Raw genomic sequence first — 27525 nt, 5'->3', positions numbered from 1 at the left:
TTGTTTAAATACCCGGCGACGGCGGGCTCTAGGGTGGCTAACTCGTCCCTTAATATTTCCAGTCTAATGAGGAATGCGCGGAGGGTTTCTCCCATCCGCCGTTTGGCCTCTCCCAACTCTTTCTGGAGGACCTCGAAGGTCCTTATTGTGGGATACATACTCAAGAATTCCTTTTCTATCTTATCCCAGTCCTGTCCACACCTGGCGATACAACCGAGGAGATGATCGCGCGCTATTCCCAGGGCATATTGTTTGGCTAACTCTATTTTCCAAGTTGTGTCCCAATTTGCCTGTGTCCGACTGTCGAGATCTTCGATCCATTTCTTTGCTATTTTATGACATGGGAGATTTGGTGCTTTACTACTTTTCTCTTCTCCTCCACAAAAATGTAAGAGTCCCTGCACTCTGCTAAAATCATTCAGGGTGTGGCGACTAAGTAGTGTCACCAGATCATCATGGGCAAGGGTGACCGGTCTCTCGGCATCGGAAGGGGTGGGAGTGCTTTCGTCTGGCATATTGAATTCTAAAGTCTGATTCCCGTAATCCCACGAAAAACTGTTTTCTCCCTCGCTTTCGGATGTGGACATTCACCAATACAAATTACAAGTTTCACCACCCCACACATGACACCAATGTTGTGGCCCGGAACCGGGCTCTCAAGGAGGTTTAAGACTGATTCGTCGTAGCGACAACTGACTTAATATTCTGGTACTTCAAGAGTATTTGAAGGAGCTCGTAGTTGGGGTGATGAAACGTTGTCGCTTTTTTATATTTAATTTTAACTTATCTTAACACTATGAATAACAAATCACCTAAAGAACCTTCATGCTGTCTTAGACAGACTGCAGAAGGCCCATCTGTCCTTAAGATTAGATAAGTGTTCCTTCTTCAAAGAGCAAGTAGACTACTTGGGTCACATTGTTAGTGCTTCTGGTTTGAAGCCTCAGCCCTCAAAGGTACAAGCGGTGCAACAACTCACCCCTCCACAAACGGTCAAAGAGCTTCAAGGTTTTCTGGGATTAGTTAATTTCTATAGGAAGTTCATTAAAGACTTTGCGAAAATAGCATCCCCCCTTAATAATTTACTAAAAGGGAGGAAAGTCACCAAGAATGATAAGACGCTTCTGGAGTGGAACGAGGAGGCATTGCATGCATTTCAAACACTAAAGAACAGTCTAACGACTGACATTGTGTTAACCTTTCCGGATTTCCGGAAGCCATTCCACCTCACTACAGATGCGTCGGATAAGGCAATAGGTGGTGTGTTGCAACAAAAGGATGAGAACGGTAGCCTGCGACCAATTGCATACTTCAGTAAGACACTCAATGGGGCGGAGCGTAACTACTCCGCGGTAGAAAGGGAAGCCTTAGCAGTTATCTATGGACTCAGTACAAACCGGCCCCTTATCTTGGGTTATAGGATTCACATCCTGTCGGACCATAGACCGCTGACTTGGCTGTTAAAGAGCACTGTTCCAAGTAGCAGGATTGCACGTTGGCAGACATTGCTGGGAGAATTTGATTTCAGTATAGATTATCTTCCAGGCTCAAGTAATATGGTGGCAGATTTTTTATCAAGGATTAGAAATCAAGAGCGATGTGATAGAAGGCGAATTGGATGCTAGAATTATGTCTGTCACCCATACGGGTGGACAAGACGGGTCTGTCACCTCCCCGGAGGGACATGACAAGCGAGATAAGTTTCTCCATTGGAGTCTTGAAGCACTCCTGGAGCACCAGGGTCGCGATCCTGAACTGAGTGAGATTAAGCATGCTTTAGAAAGAAACGCCGGCAGTAACGTAAATGTAAATGGTAGTATGATGTTTGATGTTGTTGAAGATAACGAGAGAAATGAGGAAAAGGTTGCTGAGAGGAGCAATGTCAAGTTAAATGCAGCTAAGAGACACTTTAAAAAACTGCCTCTTAGTGAAGTGTGCGTAGAGAACGGTATTCTCTACCGCAATGTTTGCGATGAATACAACAAACAGACCAGACTGGTTATTGTCCCACCAAGCTTCATTCCTAACGCGCTGGCTCTGGCACATTCCGTGCTACCTGCAGGGCACGGAGGTACCAAGGTCACGCTGGCACGTTGTCGCAAGTTCGCGTACTGGCCGGGAATGAAGGCGGACGTGGAGCAATATGTCAGATCTTGTCCTGTCTGTTGTCGGTTTAAGAAGAGGGGATCCCCGCCTGCTCCAATTATGAGATATCCTGAGGTTGGCCAACCGTTTGACAGAGTCCATATGGACATTGTCGGACCTTTGTCGGTTTCCGACAAAGGCTATAAGTATGTACTGACAGTGATTGACGTCCTGTCACGTTTCCTGGTAGCAACCCCCCTTCGGACGAAGGCAGCCAAGGAAGTGGCAGCTGCGTTCTACGAGAACGTAGTCTGTGTACACAGCATCCCGCCTATTCTAGTCACTGATCAAGGAAAGGAGTTCGTTAACACTCTCTTGCGAGAGTTGACTCAATTGCTACAGATTGATCACTTAAGGACGACTCCTTATCACCCGTCTGCGAACGGGGTGATTGAGAGGCCTAACGGCACTTTAATAAATATTCTGAGAACCTTATGTGAGGACAATAGAGGGATTTGGGACCAAATGCTTCCAGTTGCAACACACGCCTACAACACTGCCTATCATCGTGTTTTACGGGATTCCCCATTCTTCCTGCTTTTCTCCCGTGACCCTAATGTTCCTTTTGAAATGTTAGAGAATAGGCGACAACCGTGTTATGATGTAGATAGTTACAAGTCATTCACTGCTAGTGTCGCCCAAAGGACTTATAAATTGTGTCAGAAGAATATTGATATCGGTTGGCAAGAGTCTGAAAGGATGTTTAGGAAGGCAAAATACAAACAGATTGAGATTGGAGATAGGGTGTATGTCAAGAACATTCCGTCCAAGGGTGAGCCTAAAAAACTACAGCCTTTGTTTAACGGCCCCTTCCGGGTCGTCGACAAGGTTAGTCCTGTGGTCTTACGACTCCGCCATATCAGAGGGAGTAAGATCAAGACGGTTCACACCAACAATGTTCAGGTCGTTCACGAGGACTCTCTTGGACTCCATGACTCCCCTAACGTCAGGCGTGCCTACCCTGTCCCTGACAACCACATACCAGGGCCGATTGATGATTCATTGTCAATGGCCCCTCCGCCTGACGAGTCGGTACCCTTGTCGTTTGCAGCTCCTTCCGAGCCCTCCCAGCCGACTCCTGCTCCCTCATCACCTGAAGTTCTCCAAGCTCCTTCCGAGCCTCAGTCAACTCGTCCGTTACGTTCCAACACGGTACCTCCCTCACTCCCCAACGTCATGGAGCGTCCTCTTGAGTATCGTCAACGACCGGCGAACTGATACCCCCTGTCATTTCAGATCCTGGGTGTTGCCCTCCCCTTACCTGCGGCTGTTCCCCTACGGCAGCAACCTATACGTCCTGGCCTTGTCTTCTCCCCTGTCTTTAAGATGTTGTTGACAGGGCGTTACTACGTCGTTCCTGTCGTCATCCAGACAGACGAAATACAACGTCCTCTCATCAACGTGGCGAATCTGATCGCGGAAGTGTCGTGGTCTATTGAACATATGAATCAGTCATTTCCCACTGTGGGTTTGCTCAGGCGCACTCTAGACTCCTTTCACTTTGAATTTCATAAGCTTTTTAAAGATCTTAATAACTTCTTAGCAGCCATGAGTGGTAGAGATGGGAGCCCATTTAGGACTCGCCGGAGGCGAGGGGCCGTAGACTTTGTTGGCTCGGTAGCAAACCTCCTTTTTGGCACGGCCACTCAGGCCCAGATTGATGTGATACATGAGAAACTCTCCAATCTTCACGCTCTCTCCTCGGAAGAAAGACGTCAGCTCAACCTTCATACAGAAGTCCTCAACGCTACTGTTCGTGACCTCCGTCACGTCCACTCTGCTATATCTCGTCTAGAGTCCGCCTCAGCTTTAGCCTCGGCTATTATTAGGCAGTTTTCTTTACGAACCTTGCAAATTGAGGGAGAAATGCGTATCTTGGAGACCATTCTCCTGATTCAATTGGCGCTTAAAGACCTAAATCATGATACATTGAACCTCAAACTAGGCCTTCAACAAATGTCCCAAACGCAAGTCTCCCCTCTTATTATTCCCAATGATGTCTTGCTTCGTGTACTCAGGAATGCCTCCCTCCATTATCCAGGCTTGTTATTCCCTGCGGCTCATGAATATTTAGCTTTGTACCGTGATGTCTCTAGGGTTATTTCTAAAGGTGCGCTTTCCTTAGGTACCCTTCACTTCTACTTACAGATCCCCATGAAAGGGGATCCCTCTGATGTGTTCGATGTGTTTAAAATGGACGCGCTGCCTTTTCACCTCGATGGCACGCCATATTTTCTACACACCGACACACTCTCAACCTACCTCGCGGTTTCTGAAGACCGCAACCACTATATGCTATTGGACTCCTTGGATCGCTGTACTAAACACCATCTTCTTTATATCTGCCCTCCTGTCGCCCCTGTGTATTCTACGTCTGTCCGGCGCTGCGAGATTGCCCTTTTCCTCGAGCGTCCGGATGCACTGTCACTGTGTTCTAAGTCTCTTCTCAGGAACTTCCCACCAGTCTTCCTCCCGTCCCCGGCGGGCTGGGTCTTCTCCACGGATGTTCCCCAGGTCGTTACCATGGTCTGCCCAGACAGTCCTGTCACCAAGTACCGGCAGACCCTGAATGGCACGGGGCTTCTTACCATCGGTATGGGTTGTAGTGCCCACGCCGACGCGTTCAGCCTCCCTGCCTCTGCCACTTTGGATAGTGCCGAGCCGCTGACGATCCATCGGGCCCCTTTCCACGTCGGACGAGGCGTGGTTGAGTCTTTGCTGGCGGTCCATCCCTCCCTGGGCCATCCCCCTCCGCCTGCGACGCCCGTGGCCTCTACGGGCGCCCCGCTGGCTCTTCCCCCGACGCTCCGCCTGCTGGAGGAGTCTGTCCCGGGTTCTTCCGCCGGTGCTGCCGCCTTTCCTTGGTGGGGCTGGCTGCTCTTTGGGTTCTCCGCCGCTGGCCTCCTCCTCTTCGCCTGCGGCCTGACCTGGTTCTTCCTTCTGCGACCCCGTCTCCTGCGTGCCTCCCGCCCCGTCACGCCGTCCCCGTCTTGGTCTGAGATGGTCGTTCGGCCTGCCGCGCGCTTCCTGCCACGAGGACGTGGCGTTATCTTGAAGGGGGAGGTATGTGGTGCCCCGCAGGGCGCTGCATCTACTAACACAGACGCAGTAACATCACCTGACCCAGTACATCCATCACAAATAAACAAGGAAGACGAAAGCGACGTAGAACGTTAAAATACATCCAAATTAAAGAACAATTTGAAGAACACAGCACAGCGAGGCGACAGTGAGAAGAACAAATCATTATCAAAACACACAGGAAGCGAAAAGGGGCGTCTCGGGCCACCATACAGCCGGCGCTCTGCCGGCTTCCCGAAACCGCCCACTTCACCCAACGACAGCACCACGCGAATGCCTATAAGGACGAGAATCACGTAAACGGAAGTCCTGTAAAATAACACTACTCATGAATATTCACTCTTATGTGCTATAACCATAGAGGATGTAACAATATCATAGGGAAAGGAGTGCACCCTCAGTGCAGGAGCCTTGTGTACCCAGTCAATAGGTATGACGTAGTGAGGGCGTATAGTGACGTAGGCAATCGCCCATATAAGGGAGTTCCCTCGGAGTACTCGGGGCAGAACTAGAAATACTTCTGACCGACACTCACGTGTCCCTCTAAATTTCAGACACAATATGTGTCGTGTGTTCATCTACGCTGTCGTGAGTAGAAAGTGAAGTGTTGTACCGTAAAGGAAAGCGCACTAGTGTCCATTGTGTATAGTGGTATTGTTTAGATTATAAGAGTATATATCTTCAGTGTATGTGTAATAAGAAATAGTTAGGATTGTAACCAGTATTGAAGTAGGACGTTACTTGTCCCTGAACAGGCAGTGTGCGAGGGCTGACGACCCACAAGTGTATTCTGTATTTTATATTATTTTGTTATTCATAGTGTTAAGATAAGTTAAAATTAAATATAAAAAAGCGACAACGTTTCATCACCCCAACTACGAGCTCCTTCAAATACTCTTGAAGTACCAGAATATTAAGTCAGTTGTCGCTACGACGAATCAGTCTTAAACCTCCTTGAGAGCCCGGTTCCGGGCCACAACAAAGTTAATGATAGGGTAAATATTGATATCAAAGTTAGTGTTTTCTTTGTTAATTTTTCCTTAGTGTATTGTTGCCCTGGTAATACAGTCAAGATTTCAATCAATGACATTTGAAAAGAATATCATAATTTAAGTCGATTTACATCAGTGATTAAAAAAAATCCTAAGATTTAAATCTTGATTTAAATCAGTGATTTAAATCAAACAACCCTGCGTTATATAATTATGTGTCTATTGAAAAATATTGATCTGCCTCGTTAGGAGCTCTACCTTTACCACCCCCGCGCAGCCGCCGTGCCCGAGAAACATTTTCTCCACGGTAATAATTATGATAGCTTTCGTCACGTCATCGAAGTGTTTTATACATACTTTGAATGTACAACATAAGTTTTCATGGGTTATATGATCATAGAGTTCCCTGACTTTAGGCAATGTAAAGCCAAAGGAAGGGAGGAGATGGTAGTTGGGGTAGTCCTAATTGCCATTTGAGCAATGTAAAAAAAGTAACGAAAAGGGTTTGGGGTGGGCGAAAAGGGGTAGTATACACGATTTGCCGTTTCTGTTGTAACCGACGGTGGAATTTACGAGCTCACATGACTATACACGGAAGGATGTACTCTTGTAGGTGATACAATCCTTTCACTCTCTTATTCCTGAAACATCAGTACAAACTTCTTGTGCTGCTACGAGGCAACCCACGGAAGTACTTACAAGGAATCGGTGTTCGGTCTCTCAGGCTGCCCCTCCGTCGCTGCGTCAATCTAGGTTACACGCGACACAACAACCGGTCACATGCGTTCGGTAGAGTATTTAGGAGCCTCAAAGGGTACGAGATGGTTACACTTAAGACAGGGCACGCGCCACTACCGCCGAACTCCTCATGTGTGAGCTCCGTCACCTCAGGCAGCCGTGCGCCACACTGCAGTGTAGCCGCCGGCCGTTGGGGTAGACTCCCAGGGACAAGGTTACCCGAGGCCTCCTCAGAATAGTATACTCAGTATGACTTGATTAACGATGAGTGAAGGGTAATTGCTTTGGAGACTATTTGAGAAAATATAACCCGCTAAGAGTTAAAAAGTAAAGTTGATAATGGCGGAATCTGAAAACTTTCCATCGCCTATAGATGACTGAACTACTTTTGAGGAAACAAGCAATGAAACCCACTCGTCCCCGGATCCGATGCGCGTTAACAAATACCGTCGTTGTCTGAGAATTACAATGCATTTCTTATACATTTTTATTTTCTTGAAATTGAAGTTTACGAGGATTCAAAACAATTACTTCCTTAAAACGCTGAGCTGCATACACAAAACAAAGCAAATATTGCAAGTGTAAAAACACAAAATTTACTTATGCTCGTTAAGTGTTTGCTGCGTGCCTACGTGTGGAGCGTTGCCACCACGTAGTGGAGGGGTACAGTGGAAGTAATGCAACATCTTGTCAGGATGGTACAACAGTGCAGCGCAATTCATAAGCAGCCCTTACCTCCCATGATGGAGGCTCGTTACTCTTCATAAATTATTATACTTATCCTTCGTGATTTCCCTCAGTTTAGTGAGGACATAAAGGTCAGTAAATGGATGACTTGCTCTCTCTCTCTCTCTCTCTCTCTCTCTCTCTCTCTCTCTCTCTCTCTCTCTCTCTCTCTCTCTCTCTCTCTCTCTCTCTCGCTCCACTGCCCACCGCACACGTCAGGCCTGTCGGATTATCTTTTTTTTTTCCCGTCCGCTGCGGATTATTAATAAAAAATAAAAATAAACACTTTGGTAATGAGCGAGATACGGGCATTTTTAATTTAGATATGTTTGCTTGAATTAAACTGTGCGCGTGCGTGTGTGTGTGTGTGTGTGTGTGACTGAGAAGTGAATATATTTGTTGGCTCGGAGCTCCTACTATCCATATCAGACCCTATGACATACCGTTTTTCGCAAAAATCTTTCAAACGAAGACTCGGATCAGCATGGGACTTTGGCACAGATTGTTTCACACACTCCGCTAATTTTTGACGCTATTGTGCAAAGCCAAGTGCGTTTAATTATGGCGTTTACTCATGACTGTGATGGCAAAACCTGCGTGAGCCACTTACACATTCGAACAGGTGAGGCGTGACGTATTTGTGACGTGTAGGCCTATCCACCACCTACCCCCACCCCTGGCTTCCCCTACTCCCATCCCTCCCTTTCCATCCCTCTCCCTCTCCCCCTCTCTCTCTCTCTCTCTCTCTCTCTCTCTCTCTCTCTCTCTCTCTCTCTCTCTCTCTCTCTCTCTCTCTCTCTCTCTCAACATTGAATCCTCCAGTACCACCACCTCTATTACCAGGCTTCAAGATAACCTAAGAGTCCTTAGTTTCAATGCGCGTAGCTTAAGAAACAAGTTTGATGAACTGCGATGTCTTGCTCTGACAGAAAACTTTGACGTAATTGCTATAACCGAAACATTTATCGACACCACTAATATTGATTTAAGTTCCGAATACAACATAGATGGCTACAGATTCTTCAACAATGATCGTGTAAACCGTAGAGGGGATGGTGTCGCCCTTTTTGTCAAAAGCTAATTGGAACCCACTGACAAAACACCAAGAAACAGTAACGTTGAACATTTGTGCGTGCGAGCAAACACTGCAAAAGTCAATTTAAATGTATCTGTCACTTACAGGCCTCCGGGGCAATCACTCGATGCCGATCTTGAAATGTACAGCGTCTGAAGGCAGTCACTTAATAACAGCGACTCACTGATACTAGGAGACTTTAACCTCCCCCATATCGACTGGGCGACACTGTCGGGTACAGAAGGTAAGTCCCATAGAATGATCGAATTTCTAGAGGAAAATTATCTAAGCCAAATGGTTTCTGAACCAGCTCGACAAAATAACATACTTGACCTTGTTATAGCGACCCAAGATAACCTAGTCAGTAATGTCACGGTAGGAGAACACCTCGGTTCCTGCGATCATAAACTAGTGCGCGTTGACATTAGAGCTCAAACATCGGTGACTGAAAATAAAGTAAAGGTGCCCAATTTCAAAAGGGCCAAGTTCGTAGAAATCCGACGAAAACTAATAGATATGCAACTATCAGATGACGGCAATGTAGAGGACGCCTGGCTAAACTTTAAAAATCACTTACTCACTCAGCAGGACACATTTGTCCCCTTGTGCGAGAAGCGAATTAACACTAATAAAAGTCCACCTTGGTTTAATAGCGAAATTAAACACTCAGTCAAGGGGAGAAAATTGTCTTACAGGTTAAAGAAAGAGCAAAGCACGCCCGAAAACATTAGACTTTACAATGATGCCAGGCGACGAATAAACAGATTAGTGCGTCAGGCAAAGCGTAGATATGAAGAAAATATTGCAGCCAACTGTAAAAATAATTCGAAATCCTTCTTCAGTTACATAAACAACAGAAAGGCGATCAGAAGTGGAATTGGACCTTTAGCAAACAGCGACGGTGCACTAGTGACTGACAGCCAACACGTTGCAAACCTATTAAATAATTACTTTTCCTCGGTGTTTAATAATAACAGTCCTCCCACCACCACCAACAACACCAGTACTAATGTAAATCCCGAGCATGCATTGTCTAACTTTGATATAAAACCCGATGAAGTCCTTAAAGCCCTCAAATCACTTAAAACAAATAAAAGTCCTGGACCTGATAAAGTATATCCAACTCTGCTGAAAGAAACAAAGTGCGAAATACTCTCCTCCCTCACAACCGTATTCAATATGTCCTTGCGACAAGGCATCGTCCCTTCAGATTGGAAAAAGGCTAACGTGACACCGATTTTTAAGAAAGGAGACAAAAAAAGTACCAGGTAATTACAGGCCCATTAGTCTAACTTCGGTTGTAGGTAAGCTACTTGAGGGCATAATTAGAGACAAAATTGTGAGTTACCTTGAAAGCCACTCATTAATTGGGGACTCACAACATGGCTTCCGAAACAAAAGATCCTGCCTATCAAATCTATTAACCTTTTATAACGACCTCTTCTCAGTTTATGACGTAACCAAATCACTGGACGTAGTCTATCTTGATTTCCAGAAAGAGTTTGATAAAGTCCCGCATCATAAATTACTTTACAAATTAAAGCAAATAGGTATTGACGGTCAAGTAAACCAATGGATCGCGAATTGGTTGAGCAACAGACAACAAAGAGTAGTGATTGACGGATTTAACTCAGAGTGGGCGCCGGTCACTAGTGGCGTCCCTCAGGGCTCGGTTCTTGGCCCAGTGCTCTTCATTATTTACATCAACGACGTGGATGTTGGACTCAATAACCGCATTACTAAATTTGCAGACGACACAAAGATTGGTAACTCGGTTCTCACTGACGAAGACAGGCAAAGCCTCCAAGAGGATTTGCACAAAATTTCAGCTTGGTCGGATAGATGGGAGATGCCCTTTAACGTAGACAAGTGCCAGGTCCTTCAAGTTGGAACGAGGAATAAGAAGTTCGATTACGAAATGCGCGGCGTTAAACTCAAAAGCGTTCAATGCGTCAAGGACTTGGGGGTCAAAATCGCGTCAAACCTCAAATTCTCACAGCAATGCATCGATGCAGCAAATAAAGCGAACAGAATGTTGGGCTTCATTAAAAGAAACTTTTTATTTAAGAATAAAGATGTAATACTCCCGCTCTACAACAGTTTAGTCAGACCCCACTTGGAATATGCGGTACAGTTTTGGTCTCCCCACCATGCAAAGGATATTGCTAAATTAGAAGGTGTTCAGCGTCGGGCAACGAAAATTATCCCTTCCTTGCGCAACAAATCCTACGAAGAAAGGCTTTCTACCCTTAACATGTTCTCTCTTGAGAAACGTCGCCTCCGAGGAAAACTGATCGAATGTTTTCAAATTCTTAATGGTTTCACGAATGTAGACAGATCAACATTGTTTATGATCGATGACACTTTGCGCACGAGGAACAATGGCGTAAAACTCAGATGTAGACAAGTAAATTCAGACTGCACCAAATTTTTCTTCACCAACGTTGTAGTGCGAGAATGGAATAAGCTCCCACCATCAGTGGTCCAGTGTAACACGACTGACTCCTTCAAAAATAAGCTCGACCGTCACTTCCTTCAACTTAATATCAACTAGAGTAGAAATGCAACGTTTTGGAGTCTTCTGATTAATGTAAAATTACTTAGGTTTAAGGACAGACCACCAAGTCTGGACCATGGGGTCTGTGTGGTCTGATTTTCTATGTAAATCAATGTAAATCTCTCTCTCTCTCTCTCTCTCTCTCTCTCTCTCTCTCTCTCTCTCTCTCTCTCTCTCTCTCTCTCTCTCTCTCTCTCTCTCTCGGTGTACATGCGATGTGAAGCTTTGCACACATATGACTTGTCTATAATGGCTGATAACTCGAAAGTATATGCTAAGTATGGCCTGGTGTTTTATGCACACGATCCTGATTCCTGTTCAAGCGTAACTGAATGTTGCTTAAGTGCTGTATGAGGTTTGTTTGGCAATTATACAACCATTGAAAGCTGTACGAGTATATGACCCTCCTTCCCACAGGTCACGTTGAGCGTATGATGGGATGAAGCACGTAGCTGACGCTTGATCATTTATAGAAAATCACGTAAGAGACGGAAAGGAATAACGGTGGAACTGAAGCGGGAATTCATTGCAGAGTAAAAACGTGAAACGAAACTGGAGAAATATATGAATAATTTATTCTGATGTTAGGAAAAGACTGCCATACGCTGTGTTCATGTAGATATGTTAAAAGTCACAGCAAACAAAAATAGATAGCGAGTATATGATGGGTGGATTGATAATGTAAATAACTGACCACATAGGCTGTTACTTCAACATTCATCACCATCGACAAACAGGTCATCCTCGTCATCACTGTTGATGCTGATGCAGACGGGATATAATTTATATTTATCTGCCATTTATTCAAGTCATATGTGTGCATAGATTCATATCTCGTGTACAGCACAAGTGTTTGTGTGTGTGAGAGAGAGAGAGAGAGAGAGAGAGAGAGAGAGAGAGAGAGAGAGAGAGAGAGAGAGAGAGAGAGAGGGGGGGGGGGGAAGGGGGGAAGAGGGGAGGTATGGGGGAGAAAGAAGGCAGGGGGAGAGAGTGCGGGGGAGAAGAAGGAGGGATGGAAAGGGAGGGATGGGAGTAGGGGAAGCCAGGGGTGGAGGTAGGTGGTGGATACACGTCACAAATACGTCACGCCTCACCTGTTCGAATGTGTAAGTGGCTCACGCAGGTTTTGCCATCACAGTCATGAGTAAACGCCATTATTAACCGCATCTGGCATTGCACAATAGCGTCAAAAATTAGAGGAGTGTGTGAAACAATGTGTGCCAAAGTCCCATGCTGATCCGAGTCTTCGTTTGAAAGATATTTGCGAAAAACGGTATGTTATAGGGTCTGATATGGATAGTAGTTGCTCGTATTACAGAGGTATCTGACACAGCCACACGACGCGCGGGAGGGATAACCTAAACCCCTTTCCAAGACCACCGCACTTTAGCTTCCTCACCCGCAGGAAGAGCTCGGGCCAAAATTAGGGCCGCAATGTGCTGTTAAACCACCATTTACTTCTATAATCTTGGTTTTACACTCGAAACAAGCTGATTCAAGATTGTAAAGGGAAGGGTTTTCAAATAAGTTTGTCTTCAGTAATATAAGTGAAGCCATGCCATTCTCGAGGTGTTCCTTTAATTGTAGGTTCTTCCCTTTTTCATTTTATTCATAATTTTTCCTTAAAGTGAACATGACGAACGGCACATCTTTGATTTAGTTACTCATGGGTGCAGTTGCAAAGAACGGGGATGTGTGCACGAGAGTGAATGGGAAGATGGGTAAGGCAAGGAAGGGGATGAATGATGAGAAGGGGAAGGAGTGGGTGGAAGAGATAATAGATAATGTTATGATAAGGCGAGGATGGAAGGCCAGGGAGGGGGGGAAGGGAATGGAATGATGAGGCTAGGAGGAAAGGGGGATGAAGGAAGGGAATGGCGGGGTGAGGCAAGGGGCAAGGGTGCGTGGAAGGAAGAACGAGGTGCCTACCATCTTGTTGTGTGGTGTATTATGCAAATAGAATCCCTCCTCATATATATATATATATATATATATATATATATATATATATATATATATATATATATATATATATATATATATATATATATATATACATATATATATATATATATATATATATATATATATATATATATATATATATATATATATATATATATATATATATATATATTTCGGTGAAACCTTTGCTATTGCGCTGGACATATCAAAAGCTTTTGATAAGGTCTGGCACAAATCTTTTCTTTCCAAACTACCCTTTTACGGTTTAAATCCTTCTCTCTGTACCTTTATCTCCAGTTTCCTTTCTGACCGTTCTATTTCTGCCGTGGTAGACGGTCACTGTTCTTCCCCTAAATCTATTAACAGTGGTGTCCCACACGGTTCTGTCCTATCTCCCACTCTTTTTCTGTTGTTCATTAATGATCTTCTTTCCAAAACGAACTGTCCTATTCATTCCTACGCCGATGATTCCACTCTGCATTACTCAACTTCTTTTAATAGAAGACCCACCCTACAGGAACTTAACGACTCAAGGCTGGAGGCTGTAGAACGCTTAGCCTCAGCCCTTACTATTATTTCCGATTGGGCAATATATATATATATATATATCTATCAATATATATATATATATATATATAGATATATATATATATATATATATATATATATATATATATATATATATATATATATATATATATATATATATATATATATATATATATATATATATATATATATATATATATATATATATATATATATATATATATATATATATATATATATATATATATATATATATATATATATATATATATATATATATATATATATATATATATATATATATATATATATATATATATATATATATATATATATATATATATATATATATATATATATATATATATATATATATATATAGATATATATATATATATATATATATATATATATATATATATATATATATATATATATATATATATATATATATATATATATATATATATATATATATATTGTAGGAGTAGGTAGGAAGACACCTACCGAACGGGCATGAGCTACTCCCGGTGAGGATATATGGGAAGCGAGGAGGGTGCTGAAGCCCTTCAAAAACCCTTCTCGTGTCCTCACTAACCGTTTCCCTTTTGTCTCATCAACACCAGAGGGTAGTTCAGCATGCTCTCTAAAGACAGATTCTCTCTCTGTCTACACCACACTACATTCACACAACATACACGCCTTTTCCAAAAAATTCAAAATTCAAAATGGCGCACAATAACACTGCCTCGAAGTCCCCGACTGCGGGGGGGGAGCATAAATTCCCCCAAAAAGAACTGCCCTTTGGCTGCCGACTTGAGAGGTGTCCTGATAACTCCTCGAACCTCCACCTTATCAATTTCTTCAACATTCACGGTCTTCTTTCTAATTTCCATTCTGTGGAACACCATCTTTCCTCCTCTAAACCTCACCTTCTCTTCCTCACCGAAACACAGGTTTCTGAGGTTCCTGACAGCAACCTCTACTCTGCTCTCTCCTACTAACTATATCTTACATTTAAATCCAAAGCAGGGTGTTGTGCCTTCGTGCGCAACGACATCACTTGCCCTCGTGCCCACGACCTTGACTCTTCAGAATTTTCCACCATCTGGCTAAGAGTTCATTGTCATTCTATTACTAAATACATCTGTGCTGTTTATCTCTCACCTAACTCTACTAACTATGTAAATTTCTTTGACTATTTGAACTCTAAAGTGGAGCACATCTTGACTCACTCTCCCTTTGCCGAAATCTCTATCTTGGGAGATTTCATTATTCACCACCAGCTTTGGCTTTCATCATCTTTCAATGACCAGCTTGGTGTATAAGCCTACAACTTTGCTCTCCTCAGCAATCTAGAGCAGTTGGTTCAGCACCCTATACGTATTCCCGATCGTCTTGGAGACAGGCCCAACATCCTAGACCTCTTCCTTACCTCCAATCCTTCTGCTTACTCTGTCAAACTGTTCTCTCCGTTGGGCTCCTCCGATCACAACCTTATTTCTGTATCCTTTCCTATCGCTCCTGTTCATCTTCTGGACCCACCGAAGAGGCGATGCTTCTGGCATTTTGCCTTAGCTAGGTGGGATGATCTGAGGATGTACTTTTCCGATTTCTCGTGGAATGATTACTGCTTCCAGGAGAGAGACCCCTCTGTGTGTGCCCAGCGTGTCACAGAGGTGATTGTCTCTGGAATGGAGGCACACATTACACGTTAGTAGTAACAAATGTACGGAAGTGGGGGTACCTGAGTGGGGGGGGGGCACGCAAGTGGGAGGCGGGGGGTTCAGCGGGGTGATGACGGAAGAGGGGGTAGCTTGACGCCCCCCTCCACATCTTTCACTTTTTTCACCCTCCCCAACCCCCACCAACCCCCCTCTTGGGCTAGCGCACGGAAGTGGGGGTACTGCAGCGGGGAAGTTGACGCGAGTGAGGGTAGGACGGTCAGCGGGGGGGTGACGGAAGAGAGGGTGGCCAGCGGGGGTTGACGGAAGAGGGGGTAGTTGAAGGGTTAAGATATTTGGGTAAAGAATGATATCTACGAAACGGCATGTGACTATCTAAATGAATCTGACAGACCGCGCCTTCTGGGGGTCGTTCCCTCTCGTACACACACACACACACACACACACACACACACACACACACACACACACAAACACACACACATACACACACACACACAGACACACACACACACACACACAGGTAGCAGATTGAAATCAAGGAAATCCCTTCTCTTTTATCGTTTCCTCCATCTTTCTTTAATCTCTCTTTTTCTCTCCTTCCCTCTCCTCCCCCCCCCCCCCCACACACACACACACAGGTAGCAGTTTGAAATCTAGGAAATCCCTTCCCTTTTATCGTTTCCCCCATCTTTCCTTAATCTCTCTTCTTCCCTCCTTCCGTCTCACACACACACACACACACACACACACCGCGGTGGAGTTTAGTACCTCGCCGCTACCCCTCTAAGTTCCCCCTTCACACCACCCTCCCTCTCCCTTATGTCTCTATTTTTAGCTCTCCCAAACCACCCCCCACCCTCTCCCTCCCACTAGTGTAGCCTATTTACTATTAGTTTCTTGTATTTTTAATTTGTATATTTTCGGCCTGACGGCTGCCTTACATTAATAAACCTATTATTATTATTATTATTATTATTATTATTATTATTATTACACACACACACACACACACACACACACACACACACACACACACACACACACAGCGCGATCAATATTAATGGGTTAAGATATTTGGGTAAAGACCTGTTGATTGACATCTCCGAAACGACATGTGCTTCTTCCTTCCCTTTTATCGTTTCCTCCATCTTTCCTTAATCTCTCTTCTTTCCCCCCCACCCCCCCACACACCCTCACACCAACACACACACACACACACACACACACACACACACACACACACACACACACACACACACCGCGCACACACACACTCACACCAACACACACACACACACACACACACACACACACACACACACACACACAGCGCGGTCAATATTAATGGGTTAAGATATTTGGGTAAAGACCTCCTGATTGACATCTCCGAAACGACATATGGCAATCTGAAATGAATCTGAGACCACGCCTTCACGAGGACGTTCCTTAATGAATCAAGTCATTACAATAAACCTCAGGTAATAAAGGACTGACCTGAGGAACACACACACACACACACACACACACACACACACACACACACACACACACACACACACGATCACGTACAAACGAACACACAACGCCGGGGGTATTTATGGCCGCCAAACCAACGATTCCTTCACAGCTTCTGAAGGATGCCTAAGGACAAGTCCTGTTCTTGTTTCTCGCAAACATGAGGACACCTGTACACACCTGTATCAAATGTTCATGGTGTAATAATTACTTCCCGCTGTCCACGGTCGCAGATCACAGGGCGACGTGTCTTCCAGAGGGCCTTGGTACTGGATCGAAAGATATATCTACTAGAAACAATGGTAGGTACTTAAATGTTCGCGTTACTTTATTTGATTGTCATAAAAAAACAGTAGCAAATGTGGATGACGAGAGGGGAGTAGAGACTTGGGCAGCATGTTCAATATCGACTTTAGTCTTTCTATCTTTTCAGAAGAGACACCGTCGTCTAGCTCTGATCGATCAGATGTCGGTTTCTCTCAACCAGGCACCAGCGATATTGGGAGTTGTTCTCAACGATGAAGCCAGTCAAAACCAAAGGTAGGCCAAAACCTAATATCTTCTGGAATGCAATACTGTTAAAATGTGTTTTACAAGAGACACATTCCCATATTGTATTTTAAGTGACACAGTAAAATATGTGCGTGTTAGAGAGGTTCATAAAATTTCATTTATGTGTTTCATAGTCATTAAGGGCTATCTCCGAAGAAGGCGGGTCTGGTAGGCTCAGCCAATGTCTCTCCTCTTCAGCGATCGGTAGTGGGCGAAAACGAAAACGAGCGAATACAGGAACAAACGGTAAGTTTCTACGTTTTTTTATTGCGCATATATATATATATATATATATATATATATATATATATATATATATATATATATATATATATATATATATATATATATATATATATATATATATCAGACCATTTTGTAAGTAGATAGTTAAATGAAGATCACCTCTGTTCTAAGGAAAAAAATGTAATTTCACTGGTCCCTCTAATATTATTTTACCTTTCTTCAGACACCTGCAGGAAAAAGCAAGTCCGTCGTGAGGGATTCTCTCAAACAAACAGTTCTCCACAGCCAGGGCCCAGCGGTTATAACCCGGGTCGGCCAGTAACAACACCCACACCAACGCCTTGTGAAATAAGCCAACATTTCAACGGGGCTTTAACAACGATGGACGTGCCTATCCCACCAGCAGACAACGGGGACATTGCATCGTATTTCAACAACAACACTGACCGTCTTCGCGAGGCAGTAGAGTCTGTATTCCAAGGCTGCCAGCAGGTTAGACCTCCTTCTTCTAAAGTGTACGTTGACATGCATCTGCGTTTAATCAGAGAAGACCCCGACGACGGAGTTCAATATAGAGATATGTATATGACAAGTCATATGCAGGTAATTAGCTATGGTGATATAGATTCATATGTACGTGAACTATCCGAATATTTTATTAATCGGTTTGAACATGACATGTCAGACGAAGAGGGCAGTGGATTTACGTTAGATGAAATAGTTAGCGTAAAATTTTCTTTCTCTCTTATAATGCTGCACAATAGTATTGGAGAGTATGTACCCTATCCTAAGGCTGTTCCAGGGACAACACAATTTCTCAAACCTTCAGGACCCACGGACTGTGTTTTCCAAGTGCTAACAGCTTATCGCTATCTGAAGTCAAGAAATGTAGTTCTATCTGGCAGACAATGGGAGAATGCTTGCTTGGCCTCTATTAATACAGGTAACATTCCAACCCCGGTATCCTGGGAAGACCTCGGTCGGCTTGAAAGATTAAACAACATAAGTATTCTCGTTTACTGTCTAGACAACGTTGAAGACAAAAAAGGCGAACTAACTCTAGTCAGAAAGGGGCTCAAAGATCAAGAAGCTGTTCATTGTCTGTTATTAGGGAACAGACACCTAGCTCTTATCCAAGACTTTGACGCATGCATGAACCTGTTTACCTTAAAACGTCGAGGGGAAAAAAAGTTTTGCGATATCTGCCTGTGCGCCTGTGAGAACAAGACAACGCTTGCTGAACATAAGCTAATTTGCCCAACGATGATCACAAGACTAAGATTCCCACCCGCGGGCTCTACTGTGAAATTTATTAATCATGCTAAAGCATATGAGCCATCTTATTTAGCATTCTATGACTTTGAGAGTATTCTCGTAGAGCCTTCTTCGAATGTGTCTGGATGTGTAAAGAGACATCACTTTGCCATAGAGTATGCTTACATTATAGTGAATAGAAACGGAGAAACAGTACACAGCGGATCCAATTGTGGAAGTAATGCTGTAAACCATTTTATTCATACAATGCAGCGTGCCTGGAAGAAGTGAAAATTTTCTAAAGGCTACAATAAAATCAACATGACCGATGAAGATAAGACACGTCACAATGAGCAAACTCACTGTCTTCTCTGTAAACAGGGTTTTTTAAAGGTGAAGGAGTAAAACATCATGACCATGAAAAATCAGGAAACAATTACATTGGAGTTTATTGTAATAGATGCAACCTTCAAATGAAAAATCACAAATTGCAGCTCACTCTCATTGCACATAATGCTAATTACGACATGTCGTTAATCCTGCGTGAATTAACGATACCTGACTTGAAAATCAAACTAAGACCAAAACGTTCAGTTCACAAATACCATGAAGTCATCATAAATGACTTGAGATTTATTGACTCATATGCCTTTATGTCTGGTTCACTCGCGGCTTTAGCGAAACAATTCATCAGTAATGGGAACGAACCCATATGCACACAACAGATGTTGAAAGATGTGCCAACACCTGCGTTGCCATTATTGGTCAAGGGAAAGCAGGTTTTTTGTTATGACTATATGGATTCGATGGAACGACTTTCTGAGACACGTCTTCCATCCCGCGAATATTTTTTTCAATTCGCTTCAAGAAGCAGAACTTTCCGAAAGTGATTATGAACATGCTCAGAATGTTTGGAAAGTAGCTGGGTGTCAGAGCCTGAAGGACTATTTGTTGCTTTATATAAAACTGGATGTTAGCCTTGTATGTGATGTCTTCCTAGAGTGGAGAGGTATTTTGAAAACCCAGTGGAGGTTAGATATTGTAAATTATGTTAGCCTGCCAGGATGTGCTAAAAACACAGCAGGAATTAGAGGTGCTTAGTAGCCCAGACATATGTCATTGCATTCAAACAAATATGCGTGGGGGTTACACGAGTGTTGTGCGTCGTTTTGTACGCGCCAATAACATCTACACAAACCCACAGTTTAATCCAAAACATGATAAAAGCACTTTCCTTTCATATCTTGACTTCAACAGTCTTTATCCCACTGTAATGCGAGAGAAGTTGCCATGTGATGAGACAGAAATGCAATCGTTTTTGAGCGGGGGCTTGGTCAATTAGGCAACCGATGGCGATTTTGGATACCTCATACTGAGGCTGTCTCACGTGAATTCGTTGAGAAAACGGATGACCTCCCACTGATCATCAGAAGACACAATATCACCAACAGAGATATATCGTCAGTCACACGCGAATGGTATGAAGAAGAAAACCGTCCAGCACCGTGTAAGAACATAAAACCGATTGGAACACATGCTGCTCAGGAGAAAATGGTTTGCTCTGCCCCTCCTTAAACTACTTATTCAACTAGGCCGGGTTGTTAAAAAGTGCATGCTATTCATACATTTAAGCAAAAGCACTTTCTTGCGGACTTCATTCAGGATAACATAGAAGCCCGCAAAAGTGCTACTTGCCCTATCAAGAAAAATGCAATCAAGTGTATTTCAAACAGCATTTTTGGTCGATTCCTGATGAACGTGGCCAAATATAGTGAAGACATAGATATTGTCACCAACCGCGAAAAGTTTTTGAAGCTGGCCCGAAGTCTTTACTTTAAACGCGTTGTACCTCTCAATGATGGCCATGTAGTTGTAACTCGCCATAGGAAATATTCACGGGTGAATCATCCAAACTACATTGGCTACTACATCCTAGAGCTGTCCAAGCTGCGACTATATGATTTATATCACAATGTGTTGAAGGCTCATTACGGAGATCGGGCGAAACTAGTGTATTGTGACACTGATTCCTTAATATCAGAGATTGAAACTCCTGATATATTAACAGAGTACTCGCAGGAACCCTTCAAAAGCTATATAGACACAAGTAACTTTAGCCCCTCACATTCCTTGTACAACACAGACAACAAAGGAAAGCTTGGATTTCTCAAGTCTGAAGTGGGGGAAAGAACCATCTCAGAATTTGTAGGTGTAAGACCAAAGTACTACTCCATCCTCTTGGCAGACGGTGACCGGTTGAGTTCAGCTAAGGGCGTTCCAAAGTTCATAAAGAAGAAAATTGCTCATCAGCGATACAAAGACGCCCTATTCCAGAAGCAAACATTTACCTTTGACTATCAAGGATTCACAGTGCGCAATGGACGAATGAGTACAGTAAAATATCCGAAGAGAGGGATATCTGTAGTTGAGGACAAAAGATACTACATTAGCAACATGGAGTCACGATCTTACGGTCATCCCGATAATTCTATAGGGGTAGAGGAGGAGGAGGAAGAGAAGGAGGAGGAGGAGGTAGCCCAGATCATGACACTGTCAAACGAAGAAACTTTGGAGGAAGGCGATGAAAGAGACATAACAGAAGCGAGACTAGCCGGGGTAATGGGTGGGCAAGAGATCGGTGAAATGGGAGAACGAGAAGAAGAAACCTATGAGTTGTGGGGAGAACAGGATGTGCTGGCCGAGCAATATTTTCCCTCGAAAATACAGGTAGCGATGGATGATGACATGTTAATGCTAGTCGCGGAACAGGAAGAAATAAATCAAATGCTCTCATCATCCCCCCTTGAATATATGCTAGAAGATACAGACTTCTCAGAATAAATTGTAGTTGTTTATAAGATAAGGACTGGTGTGAATGTTGCATAAAATGTTTATAGTGTAAGAATTGGCCTGCTATTTTTATGTCAAATATAAAATATATGTAAATATATTATGTATAGAAGACTAATGTTGGAGTCTTTGATATTATAAAATTGCACATGATTAATCTGGAATCATAATCTGACCAAATTCCAATAAACATTGAGTTTGTTTGACTTGTTTATATGTCCTTTATCAAAAAACGGATGAAAAAAAAATAACAATAATTTTCTTAAAATTTATTCGATTTGTGGAAACATATGAATAAAACGCTTTTATGTTTCGATCCAAATGTTTGCGGCGGCGGCGGGGGCAGCGGGCGCTGCGGGCGCTGCGACGACAGAATGCGACAGGATTGCGCTCGGGGCTGGGGAACGGGGCGGAACGGGGCGGGGGCGGCAGCACGGGGCTAGTGGTGGTGACGAGTGAGGACCTGTGTGTGGAGCCAGACCACTGATTTACGCACGGTATACAAACCCCCCGATAAAGGAATTCGAAAATTATTTATGCCTAAAATAGCTTCATAGAGTGTAATACACCTCAATATGAGAATTCAATAAAGTCAATATTTACTTTTTATGGACACGTCTTAAATGTTTGATGGCATACAGGCATTAAAAACTTGCTGTAAGCGAATCTCATCACGTGTTCATCATTCCTCGAATATTCGGTCTTGGAAAACTCCATACATTTTTTTTTAAGAGTTTCTCTTACACCCAAATGTGAAACATTGTAGGCAAAGTACATGGTATAAGCCCAGCTCACATCGCTTCGCGTGCTTTGAAGTCGAAATGCATTTTCATACATACTGAGCCCGGGGTAATCAATATATTTAAAATGATCAGAGTATAATTTTGGATCGAGAGCATAACTATCTAGGAACACTGCCATGCCCGGTTCATAGTAGAGACAAATCCAGTGTCCCATTTCTCTTTTAGAATAACTTGGTAGCGTATTGACAATGCACATTATAGGTTTTCTATATCGAGGTATAGAGTTTACCTCGTCTGCCAATAACACGCCTAAAAACAAGGCTTGCTTTCCTATGTGCCCCCTCAATCCTCTTTCAATCTCCATGTTGTTCATCGCACAGCCGCTTCAAGCGCGTACATCACACTGCAGTCGTCTTTCAGAGTTAACTGTTATTATACCCACTGTTTCGCCAAACAGTATCAACAGACGGTTCTCGTTTTCTCCCTTACATAGATTCAAGCTAAGTCTAAGCCCCCCATTCATTTGAACGGGCAAATTATCATTCAAGTTTTCAGCACGCAAATCAAATGTGCAAATCATTGCCCCCTTGCCGAAAATATCCTTTCCGATTAAATGGTCTTTGTGAAAACCAAGTGCATCCAAAGTACGATGGTAAAGCTCAGCATAGTCATGAGGGAATTTACTAGGAATATTATACATGGTTCTACCATTAACACTTAAGCTTATTTGACTTATATCGCCATGGCTCAAATACAATGGATTTAGCGAATAGTCGCCAGAATGAACTTCCATGCTCGTTATAAACACTCGCCTGCGCCAGAACGGGCTGGGCCGACCATCAGGACCCACCGGAAAGAAGCCTTGGACCGACCATCAGGATCCACTGGGAAGAAGCCTACCGGCGCAATAGGCCGCAATGTAAAAAAAAAAAAAAAAAAAAAAAGTGAGAGGTTTTTTTCCGGAATAACATTACCCCACGGTTGATCATACGTTCCTGAGGTTTGGTCTTTGGCTAGCACATAGGTTTTCAAGAGGGTTTTGGTAAATGTCAATTTTAAAAGATTCCCTGTCGCGAGAGACGCGTTCAAAGCATGAAGTGCATTAGGATAAAGAAACAGTCGCGTATAAAGCAGCTTGGCTGAATCTATATGCAGACGAATATTATCGCCAGTTGGAGAATTTAGCAGCCATGCATTACTAGATAGTTCCATTCGGAGCCTAACCGAAATACCATCGAGCAAGAAACTGTCTAAAGAACTTGTATCCAGAAGAAGCGGGGTACAGAGTTGTATACCGTGAGTCTTAACCCGCTTCATAATGGTCTTGTGTTGCGCGCTGGCATTGTCAAAGTATTCTGCTGTTACTTTGGAAATAAAACCGTTCTCTGGGATGGTAATATTAGGATTGGCTCCAATTGTATTCAGTTTGTTGGACGTCAAAGTATTCAGCATTTTAACGTATGACGTGTACCCATAAAGTACATTATTGTCAACAGCTACATCTCCCAAAAAACATTGCACTGATTTGAATAGGCTATGCGCGGTATTATTTGTAAATTCAACATGTTGAGCGTCATCGAGAGGAGTAGTATTGTCTGGCTTAGTTAAGCGTAAAGAGGTGTGCAACACAAATTTCCCCAAATCAATTAAACTGCCAAGTGTTCCAGGAATGAGAAATTCTATATATCTATCGGATAATTTCTTATTGAATCCAAGGTTAGTAGGTAAAACATCAGCATCATAACGGGAGCCAATCGCTGTTTCCAATAATCTCATTTTGTTGGGGCGGGGAAACAATTCACTGACACCGGCGGCATATTGCCCCAGGGGAGAACGCGGGTCCCCGACACCAACCGCGCTGGTGATGCTCGCCATACTGCTCTTAGTTCAACAATGATTACAACTCGGTAAAGATGTCCTTTTTATAACACCTTATCCTCCCGACTCGCTTGACTTTCTTTTTCCCGCTTCCTCTAGTCAACTGCATTGCAGCTTGCTTTAAGGAATTGATTCCATGTTTTTTTATAGAGCTTTTCAAGTTGCTTCCCTGTGAAATATCATCTAGAATGTTCGAGCTGAAGGCACAATGACATTTTTCACTAGGAAAGGGAAAGCTCTTTTAGCGAGTCCTGCTAAAACCGAGAATAAACCCCCGCCTCTGTGATAGCTTGGTTCATAAGAAAGTGTGACTATATCATCAATACCACTCCCTCGGGATATCTGTTTGCCATTCGAAAACAGGGCATGATATTCTGCTTCGGAAGGAGGGATGAATGTAACCCGCATGGTGGCGGGGAGGAGACTGTCTTTTCAAATGGACAACATTCTTATTAATACAGCAAAATGTATCAAAGATTCAACGCGATCGGATATGAAGTAAACATGTAACAGGGTATCCTTCTTCGAAATGCATAGGACGACCTTTTTGATATGTGAGTTTAATAGAAATCGAATCAATTACTTTGGATTTAAGGGACTTATATATAGTTGGATGCACGCCTTTTGTTAGACCTCCGGAGAGCGAAAAGGCATCAAGAATATTTACATTTTTCCCTGCATACCTAGAGGGATTGACAAGTTCAGTGTAAATGAGAACACACTGTACGTCACCATTTCTCAACTGAGGGTCATGACCATGTCGCGGAACAAGAACGGCTTTTTTTTTGTTCTTCATGTGTGCCCAAGGAAGAAAACACAGCATAACCTAAGTTGGGGACAAAACCGAGATCCTGGGCCAGTCGCGTATCAAAGGAAACCTTAATAAATACAACTAGTGGATGATGACCATTGTAGCAGAACAAAGTTAAATGATCATTTCTTGAGCTAAATGCAAGAACCTCTCTAGAATACGCTAGTAAATGGTAGTTGTATCCATCGACCATCTCCTTTAACAATGTCGTTACTATACCGTTAACACCATCAGCAAATACCCAGTGTCATTACATAAGACATTAGCATTAATAGCCTCTGACAGTGTGCGTCTTTCAATAGCTTCTGAATCTGGCGTTGGTCTTATACCACATTCAAGATGTATACTACACTCTGGTTCACCCGGTTTAACAATGTAATACCGACGGGGAAGCACCACGTTCAGTAGACCGACTTCATATTCCACGTCCTTGTTTAATGTTAGAGTTTGTATATTATTAGTAAAGCTAATGCTCGAATTGGCGTAAATTTCCCCATCCGCAATGCTGGTAACATATATATGATGTGACTCCATTTAGAGCAAGCAAGACACTAGCAAAAATATTATAATTATTTCATTATATAGAGGTAGACATGACGAGATGCCAACTACATATTGAAGGTATACCATACTAAACATCATTACATTGTTATTTATTGAAATATTTTACATTTAGTGATGTACATAATTACTGGGAAATTGTCTGGAGCTATAGTTATTTAGGATCCACGTCGACCACAGCACCGTCCCGTTTTCTTTTCCATTCGTCAGCCACAGCGTCGTCCTCTGTATCCACCAGTTTTCTCTTCCTTTTTCGTTCGGGAGACACAGATAGATTTAATTTTGTTTCAGGCTCATCGCAGGTCCATCTGTCCAGGATGACGCACGATATATTATGCAGTTGGAGTTCAGCCGTAGCCTCTTGAAGATGTGGTTGGTAGTCAGTTTTCAACAACACGTAAAAAAATACAGTGCTTGTAGGGGAAGATGACACTTGTAATGTTGCTTTTAATCACCCATTCAACCAGTTTTGTGATGGACTCTTTAAACCAGCGGAGACGGCTATCATAACTGTCTTCCTTTACCCCACGAATGAAATTTTGATCTCTTGACCTCTGAGTATATCCTTGGTTTATAGGGTTATTTTCCAGTTCGCGGCCAGGAGCATATTGGGGTAGGATACACGCCACATAAGGAAGATTTTCACTCGGAGGATAGCGAATATGCAGACGACCGGGAATACCACGATCTTCCCAGCAACACCTGTTCAGTTGATAGATCGGGCTTCTTTCGTGGTAGAGATTATTGTGCGGGTATAATACATGTAGGCGTCCAGTAAACCCCCTCTTTTCATAGCAGGAACTGCAGTTGAGGAAAGAAACGATGGTGGTCTTTTTGTTGCGGTAGATGTCATCGTCAGGAGAACCATCTTTGTAGTTAAACACGTAGGCGTCCGACATGGTGTTCTCTGGTATACTGGTGAGTGATGAATAGTACCGCTTCAGCTGATGGCGAGGGACGAGTAGCGAACCATCGTCCCATCTGCTCTCTCTTATAAGCCCGCTCGGGATACCACCATGTCCGAGCGTGTTCGTCCTCGCCTCCGGCATTTCTCTCTCCATGAGGCCGCCGCTCTCTCTGTATAAGCCACGCTTCCAACGCTGCTCAGTATCTACCACGTCCATGATTCTGTTTCTTTCTTGAATCACAATGTAGGACTGCACTTGCACATTTGAAAAGCGGATTTAATATGGAACTCATCTGTAAGTTGCCAACGATGGTGAAACCAGATCCCTGAATCTTTTGCTGCAAGCGTGTATTTTTTATTTCGCTAGGTAATACACCCGTGGCGTCAATGATGTGTTTTATATCAGCAATGTCACCAATCGTTTGTTTTTGACTTGTATTAGAGAGTAAATTCAACATGTACAGGATATTGGAGGATCAAACAGAAGACAATAGGTTACCTCTGCTATCCCATTTTACGATGGGATTGTCTTTTATTCGTTCTTGCATCATATTGACGTATGGCACGTCGATACTTTTAACATACAGAGGTATTAAATTACTTATATCAGGATTTTAGGAAATCTTGTTCTCCCTAATCCCTGTGGCTCTAAGTTGCACGGGTGGTAGTTTTGTGGTTTTGTATACACCAGA

General features: G+C 43.2%; 2 protein-coding genes and 1 long non-coding RNA gene across 4 annotated transcripts in view; 2 read left to right on the top strand and 1 right to left on the bottom strand.

Annotated features, from left to right (window-relative positions):
* Positions 1-7666, bottom strand: part of LOC127006885 (uncharacterized) — a 78224-nt gene extending 70558 nt beyond the window's left edge. Inside the window, exon 1 of the long non-coding RNA XR_007759802.1 lies at positions 6918-7666. This is a non-coding gene — a long non-coding RNA (uncharacterized LOC127006885). The remainder of the gene's footprint in view (positions 1-6917) is intronic.
* LOC127006883 (uncharacterized) overlaps positions 1-27525 on the top strand; it is a 97284-nt gene that overhangs the window by 45156 nt on the left and 24603 nt on the right. The window lies entirely within an intron of this gene.
* On the top strand, positions 16810-22185 carry LOC127006884 (uncharacterized). Of its 2 annotated transcripts, none has more exons than XM_050877217.1 (4): positions 16810-17333; positions 17465-17571; positions 17782-17829; positions 18053-22185. In XM_050877217.1, the coding sequence occupies exons 2-4, from the start codon at positions 17550-17552 to the stop codon at positions 19372-19374; spliced, it is 1392 nt and encodes a 463-aa protein (XP_050733174.1). In that variant the 5' UTR covers positions 16810-17333; positions 17465-17549; the 3' UTR covers positions 19375-22185. The 2 variants fall into 2 exon arrangements, with proteins under 2 accessions (XP_050733174.1, XP_050733175.1); XM_050877218.1 differs by having other exon boundaries at positions 17300-17333.

Source organism: Eriocheir sinensis, chromosome 34 (genome assembly GCF_024679095.1).
Source record: "Eriocheir sinensis breed Jianghai 21 chromosome 34, ASM2467909v1, whole genome shotgun sequence".
In the NCBI taxonomy this organism is placed as follows: domain Eukaryota; kingdom Metazoa; phylum Arthropoda; class Malacostraca; order Decapoda; family Varunidae; genus Eriocheir; species Eriocheir sinensis.
This window is presented reverse-complemented; position numbering and strand designations above follow the sequence as displayed.